Here is an 8561-nt window from a genome sequence, read left to right on the forward strand (position 1 = left end):
CCTTTCCTCACTCATTCTCTCCATGTGTCCAAACCATTTCAAAACACCCTATTCTGCTCTCTCAACCACACTCTATTTATTACCACACATCTCTCTTACCCTTTCATTTCTTACTCGATCAAACCACCTCACACCACATATTGTCCTCAAACATCTCATTTCCTGCAATCCACCCTCCTCTGCACAACTCTATCTATAGCCTATGCCTCACAACCATATAACATTGTCGGAATCACTCTTCCTTTAAATATACCCATTTTTGCTTTCCAAGGTAACATTTTTGCCATACACACATTTTTCAATGACCACAGAACTTTTGCCCCCTCCCCCACCCTATGACGCACTTCCGCTTCCATGGTTCCATCCACTGCCAAATCCACTCCCAGATATCTAAAACACTTTACTTCCTCCAGTTTCTCTCCATTCAAACTTACCTCCCAATTGACTTGTCCCTCAACCCTAATGTACCTAAAAACCCTGCTCTTATATCACATTTACTCGCAGCTTTCTTCTTTCACACAATTTACCAAACTCGGTCATCAGCTTCTGCAGTTTCTCACCCGAATCAGTCACCAGCGCTGTATCATCAGCGAACAACAACTGACTCACTTCCCAAGCTCTCTAATCCACAACAGACTGCATACTTGCCCCTCTTTCCAAAACTCTTGCATTCAACTCCCTAACAACCCCCATCAATAAACAAATTAAACAACCATGGAGACATCACGCATCCCTGCCACAAACCGACATTTACCGAGAATCAATCACTTTCCTCTCTTCCTACTCGTACACATGCCTTACATCCTCGATAAAAACGTTTCACTGCTTCTACAACTTACCTCCCACACCATATATTCTTAACACCTTCCACAGAGCATCTCTATCAGCTCTATCATATGCCTTCTCCAGATCCATAAATGCTACATACAAATCCATTTGCTTTTCTAAGTATTTCTCACATACGTTCTTCAAAGCAAACACCTGATCCACACATCCTCTACCACTTCTGAAACCACACTGCTCTTCCTCAATCTGATGCTCTGTACATGCCTTCACCCTCTCAATCAATACCTTCCCATATAATTTCCCAGGAATACTCAACAAACTTATACCTCTGTAATTTGAGCACTCGCCTTTATCTCCTTTGCCATTGTACAATGGCACTATGCAAGCATTCTACTAATCCTCGGGCACCTTGCCATGAGACATACATACATTACATAACCTTACCAACCAGTCAACAATACAGTCACCCCCTTTTTTAATAAATTCCACTGCAATACCATCCAAACCTGCTGCCTTGCCCGCTTTCATCCACCACAAAGCTTTTACCACCTCTTCTCTGTTTACCAAATTATTCTCTCTAACCCTCTCACTTTGCACACCACCTCGACCAAAACACCCAATATCTGCCACTCTATCATCAAACACATTCAACAAACCATCAAAATACTCACTCCATCTCCTTCTCACATCACCACTACTTGTTATTACCTCCCCATTTGGCCCCTTCACTGAAGTTCCCATTTGTTCCCTTGTCTTACGCACTTTATTTACCTCCTTCCAAAACATCTTTTTATTCTCCCTCATATTTAATGATACTCTCTCACCCCAACTCTCATTTGCCCTCTTTTTCACTGCTTGCACCTTTCTCTTGACCTCCTGCCTCTTTCTTTTATACATCTCCCAGTCATTTGCACTATCTCGCTACAAAGCCATCCAAGTGCCTCTTATCAGCCCAATTATCCTGAAATGTTTCTCCTAACTTTATTCCAAAATCTTCCTCTACATTTTCTCTACTTTCCTCATTTAGTTTCTTAACATTCCACTTACATATTTTATGTTCTTCCCTCATCTTTTGCTGAACTTCCAATTATCAAGCAATCTACCATATCCCTTTTTCTTGTCTTCCACAGCATTTCAAATCTCTTCCATCCACCATACATTGCCCTTTTTATTCCAATATCTCACGACCTTTTATCCAACTACTAATTCTACAACCATTAATAGTATTTTTCTAAACATTTTAAACACCTCATTCATACATGACTGCATCCCTACATTAACTGCACTTCCATCTAAGGTTATAGTCCTGGAGGTGTTCCACACTGTATGGTTCTTGCATCTGTGTAAACAAACTCCTCTCTCTTTGCATTGGTATACTTTCTACTGCTCATAGAACTCCATTTGATTTTGAAAAACAATTATTCTACCATAGGCATATCCCTATAAGCATCCTTTAATAAACTTATCCCTCTTATCCCTCTACCCTTTCAAAAATGAACATTTCTTGAATCTTGACTGTAACATGCTCAAGGCAGACATACCCATTTTTATGGAAATAACAGATTTGACCCCTGTTAGCTAGTTCTCTGTCTTTAGAAGAGAATTTTTTTTCATACTTCAAGAACCATATTTTTCCTATATATTTAGAGCAGATTATTTCATCTGTTGCATTGCTATGAAAAGAGAGTCTCCCTTTACCCATTGATGTATGTAAAGTGTTGCTGTGCAGTTATGTTTTTAGGCTAGATTGTGGAAAAAGAATATCAAAAAGTGATGTATGGATTGAAAAATATATCTTTTTTCAAACAATCAACTTAGTTTTTAGGTGGTTTTGATTTTTTAATTCCCTGCTTTACCAGGAAAGATTATTTAATATGGTTTGATTTTTTCAGTCCCCTCTTTACGGAGGATGTATCATCTCTATGGAATTTTGAACACAGTGTTGAGCAGTATACAGCAACTGGTGGAACTTCACTTGATAGTGTGAATACACAGATAGCCACAGTAGAAGACTTCCTCAGTACTTTTACACTGACTCCAAACAAACTTCATGAGGTTGGCACTGAATAGAACTTGAAGGATAACTTGGCACATTTATTGTATATGATTGTTATGAACGCAGTAGTAGATAAGAACTGAACAGTATTGAAAGAAATTATGATTATAGCAAATTTTTGCCCGATGTTAATACCTCTGGTAGCACTGTTGTTTTGTTTTAGGATGATGTAGTTTATCTCAATACCTGGGTAATTAGCTCAGATTAGTCCCTTCACTATGGTAGTCTAAATATATAGGGACAATGTAAGAGCTGGATATTCAGAAATATTTGAAAAAGATATTTCCGTAAGTTTTTAACACCATTGTGAATAACTAGTGTATAATTTATGAAATAAAAGAAAACTCTATACAACTCAACCTGGTGAGAAACCATGTTAATGTGATATGTATCCTTAAATATATCCTTCTTGACTGCCAGGCGTATGATGCACCCCAGGAGTATCTTTAGCCATGTATAGTGAGCTCTGTGATATTGATGTAAAGGTTGTGGTCATAAATGTTACAAATAATTTTCATTAGGAGTATCTGTTATTATCCAAGATTAACACTGCTTCAAGAAAATGTGTGGGATGCCATTGTAGGCTGCAATGAACAGGAAAGAATTATTGAGTTTACAGGAAAAACTTACTGGGGCATATATGCCTCACCTGCAATGAATGCAAAAACATTCATGTTTTCATGTATTTTCTAACAAATTACAGAAACACATTGTATGTCCTGTTAGTTGAATTGCCAGACACATTGTTTATCAACTTTTTAATTGATGTGGACTCTATACTTGCCAATCATAAGTAGAGGTCCTTATTTACCTTGCTATAACTGCAGTTAAGGTATCCTGCTTTGCTGAAGGTATCAGACCAGCCAGTTCTTTATACTGAGTTTTGTACTCCTAGAGTTTAAGATTTAGGTGTTGAGAAGCAAACTTGTGGCAGTTATCATGTATGATTATTTTTCCTTCATGCATCAGGCATAGGAGAGAGAGAGAGAGAGAGAGAGAGAGAGAGAGAGAGACCACACAGACCCAGGGTCCAAGTGAGGTGGTTTGGCCTTAAAGAAGAAGAAAAAAAAAAGCAGTCCCCTTAAAAGCAGTAGAAGAATAGAATAGCAAAGGAAAGGCTCTCTGCCTAGTCTTCACTCCCTTCGGCAACATGCTGGATGGACAACAGGTAGAAAAAAGATAATTTGCACAATTGATAAGCCCAAGGGAAATTTTTATAGGTAAGTCATAAAGTAGAATGAACATATGTCATGCATTCCATCACCAGTTACATGCATCTCTTACTTTTTTTATAAAGACAGTAGTAAGGATAAACTTACGCTCCAGCCTCTTTGAGTTACCATTTCTGTATTATTCCTTCAGTTGAAGAATGATACAATGATTCTGACTTATTGTCTCAAAGCAGATGACATGGGTTAATCAGTGCACTGAGCAATATTTTCTGAGCTTTTTTCACAATAATCTCATTGGCAAAGAAATATTTGGTAGAGTCCAGATTAACTTGTCGACCACTAAGCTTTAGTCCATTTCCTTTGTTGGTAATGCTGGCCCAACTGTAAAGAAATTTTTGATATTGATGGTAAATCCTTCAAGTATTTTAGACCGTTCTATTGATTTGCCTTGGAAATACCTCTTGCTTAGGGAAAACAAATATAATTCTAGAAATATGTCCTCATGTGGTTTGTTATTCAAAGAATCATTTTAGTTGCTTTTCACTGCACCACTTGCTTCCAGCTTAAGAATATCCTTGCTGAAGTTGGGAGCCCAAAACTGCACAACATATTCAAGATGTTCTAGCTAGATGTAGGTATAGCAGAAATATCACATCCTAGCTTTTGTGTGTAAAGTTTCTGTTAATAAATCTTACCATCCTATTTGCTTTCTTGGCAGCTTCATTACAATTCTAGGTGAATTTGATATTGATGACACTAGGGGTGTCCTATAACTTGAGGCCCATAAGCTTATAATCAAAATTTTTGTAGAGGTTTCCTACCTATAACAGCTGACATTTATTTGACTCTAAATGGCATTTGCCATTTGCAATTTTATCTAAATTCTCCTGTAATTTTAGCCTGTCTTTAGTTAATATGGAATTACTGATCTTAGCGTCATCTGCAAATTTGGATACAATTATTCAGCCTTACATCAATATAATTAATATGAATAATGAAAGGTATAACCCCAAGCATGGATCCCTAGAGGACACCACTAGTATTAGGTAACCATGGTGATGATTCACCATACATTACTACTATCTGCCCATCACATATCCGGACTACTATCCAATTTCTTATGCAACCAGTAAGCCATGTCTCTTCCTATATCTCGTGGCCTTGTATCCAACTACTAATTCTACATCCTCAGTGATATTTCTCTGAGCATTTTAAACACCTTATTCACACATGATTGCATCCCTGCATTTACTGCACATCTTTCTAAACTTTTGGTCACCCTCCTTATATTTTTTCTGATTCATCATTTTGGTTGCTAATACTTTTACCTCTCCATTCTTCTTTACACTGTACCTCTGTTTCTCTGTGATCTTCATCCCCACAAGAACTGCGAAATGGTTAGAGTCTCCAAAGAATACTTTCTCAACTGCAGCATCTAGCAAGGCCTATCTCAATACCCTGATTGCTCAAAATTTTGTTAACTTCATACTTCCATCCCCAGTTTGGTTTCCTTGTTCCATCTACTTTTGACACTTATATCCTCCTTATCAACCTTTTCTCACTCATTCTCTACGTATGTCCTGACCATTTCAGCCTCTCTCTTCGTAAGACATGTTTAGTTTTTTTTTTCACTCACAAGTTTGAGTGATGTAAGTGATATCAAAGAGGAGATAGCAAGGATGGCCTAGTTTTGCAGGCTGCCCAGTTTAGGTATCCCACACCTGAAAACCTGAATTAATTTTTTGGGATTTTTATGATATTGGATTTTTCATTATTTTATGTTTGTTATTTTCTGGGCAACAGGAATGTCCTCTGCATAATATTGATTCTCTGAGATTCAGAAAAGAACATATTGTAACATGGGGAAGATTAAACTCAGGTGCAAGAACTATTTATTGGTGATTATATATTGAGTAGTTCGCCCTGCAGTCCTCTGGTTACTGAGGTGTACCATATGCTTACTTAGTGAATGTTAGAAATGTGGTATTCATCTTCAAAATCACTCCTATTGTATGACTTTTATAAGAACATTGAAAAATATGCAAGATGAATGTCTTTCCATGATTTTATTGATTTTCAACCTTATAGTTAAGTATACAGCTTCTCTAACCAATGCTAACAACCCTGTACATAGATGACAAATGAGCTGATGTTCAATGTACTTGTTGCACTGAAATGCAAGGAATAACTATGTTTTAATGGTGAGTTATGAACCATGTTATGAGAAATGTCTGTGAGTAAGGTCTAGATATATTTCATTATAAGTGCAGGTTACTTAGAAGGTGGTTAAAGAGAGCAGCTTGAATAATTACAGTAGATTTTCAAAGTCTGTCTCATTATTTGTTTGTTTTCATTACTAATTATGGTAGACTTGATGTTTGAAGGCCTTTTCTGGGAAATCTGATGTGCCCTGAGACTGCTATTTTTATAATGAATTGAAAACTGGGTATATTGAGTTTTTCATACTTTCATAGTTTTCCACATTTATAAGCTAGAAGGTTCAGTGAATTCGGTGAATGAGTTCATTACATGTGTTCTGAGTGCTCTAAGCATACCATAATGATTAACATCGTAACACCTTTACTTGGAGTGGAGCTTTTTCAACTCATATTATGGATGCACATCGTATATCTGATAATACCAAGTGCAAAATTAGAGCTCTGCATTTAAAACATGAAAGGCATCATCTTATAACAATATTTGATCTTGGTTTGTATTTGATACTAATTCAGATATTGGATTTTCTGACTACCAAATTTTGTGTAGAAGCAAAGATTTGTAGTATGTAATTCAGATTAGACTCATATTAAGCAAGTACTTTGTTTTTTTTATCCTCTGTGTTTGTCTTTTATTGGGTATACAGTATACCTGTAAGCCTGTGGAAGGGTGATGAAATGTGACCTTTGATATTTACTTCAAGTATGAGCCTTATGATGAAAAATGATTAACTCATGACATGATTTATTAAGATGTATGATACTCAAGACTTCCTTATGATGAAAAATGATTAACTCATGACATGGTTTATTAAGATGTATGATACTCAAGACTTTTTGGATATCTATGATAAAAGTAGCCTTTAATCTAAGTAGAGCATATTTCTATCACAAACCCACCTTCATTCGCAAATGGGTAAATTCAAATCGTGAGAGACAAAGCAATCCTCTTATAAATGAAAATGCTTTTCTTTTGTACCTCACCATCTTTCTAACCTTAGAAAGGTGTCATATGACACAAGCAAACAATAACCACAATTCCTCACCTCTAGTCTATGTTATTTATATCTGTAATGGAACCAGGTAATGAAACCAGAGCTTACCATCCACAGCCAAGCCTGCAGCCTATTCTGTAGCAGATCTTGATAGCTAATTATGCCCTAGTTTAACCCACTGACAGAATGTTCCTCCATATATACTACACCAATCAAATTCATGCAGTCCACTGCATGCCTTAAAACCTCCGGAGTGTTCAGACATCTATAGCTGAAATGCTCCCCGCACTCCCATCTTTCCATCTCATTTTCAGCCTTTCTCTCCCCAACCTTTTTGCTTCTTCCACCCTTGACATGTAGGTCCTCTTAGTCAGTCTCCTGTAGTTCATTCTCATTCTTTATGCTTAGACAATTCCAGCACACCTTGATTAGCTTTCTCAGTCAGAGATTCTTCACTACCCTAACTCTTTGACCAACCTGGTTCACATACACTCCCTTTCTTTTCTGAAAGGCCCAAGACTTGCATCTATACGACACTTTTGGGATTACAGTACCTTCAGACATATTCATCTTTGCTTCTACATACATTAGCCGCTCCTTCCACGTTTTAGAATATATCCAGGATTTTAACCCCTTCTTTTACCTTGTGACTCACCAGCCCCCTTCCACCCACTGCCACATGTACCCCAGGTACCACAAATACCTCCTTTGGGACCTCTTCATTCAAGCCAAACCTCCAGTCATCTTGTCTCATTTGCCTGCCATACCTCATTGCCATACTTTTGTTTATGTTCACTATTACTTTTCTCCTTTCATTCACTTTCCCAAACTTTGGTTCTTGCTTCTTGAATTCCTCACTGGAACTTGCCACAGATCCCTGTAATTCAGAAATCGCAACTGAATCACCTCCTTGACACTAAAATGCTGTAGACCTGTTTCTTGCTTCCTTACCCTTTCATAGACACACATGGCCGCCTAAAGGGTGGACATACTAGGGTGAAATCCTGGGGCCTGGGCCTCTGGAGTGCATGAAACAGAGGAGACAAAATTTAAGGGGGATCATATACAAACCTTCCCCCATGAGCTCTGACAGCTGGCAGCCCTGATGACATCACACATCTTTGGCACTGTGAATGACTCACCCTGCTTCCACCCTATTTGCATATTTTCCTTGCTACCCTGATAAAAACTCATTACTAGACTTGGTAATTTTCCATTTTCCTCATATACTCACAGCAGCTTTTACAAGGCATCCATATCACCCCATCATATCCTTTCTCTAACTCCATAAGTTTGTCAAAGCAGACATCTACTTTTGAGGCTACTTTGTTCCTCT

The 8561-nt window shown here is 37.6% G+C and overlaps 1 protein-coding gene across 7 annotated transcripts in view; it reads left to right on the forward strand.

Annotated features, from left to right (window-relative positions):
• Positions 1 to 6828, forward strand: part of Argl (Argininosuccinate lyase) — a 245540-nt gene extending 238712 nt beyond the window's left edge. For all 7 annotated transcript variants that reach the window (XM_071693764.1, XM_071693774.1, XM_071693805.1 and 4 more), the window contains one exon: positions 2679 to 6828. In XM_071693764.1, coding sequence (XP_071549865.1) covers positions 2679 to 2856 — 178 coding nt within the window. In that variant the 3' untranslated portion in view covers positions 2857 to 6828. The remainder of the gene's footprint in view (positions 1 to 2678) is intronic.
• The last annotated feature ends 1733 nt before the right edge of the window (positions 6829 to 8561 follow it).

Source organism: Panulirus ornatus, chromosome 4 (genome assembly GCF_036320965.1).
Source record: "Panulirus ornatus isolate Po-2019 chromosome 4, ASM3632096v1, whole genome shotgun sequence".
In the NCBI taxonomy this organism is placed as follows: Eukaryota; Metazoa; Arthropoda; class Malacostraca; order Decapoda; family Palinuridae; genus Panulirus; species Panulirus ornatus.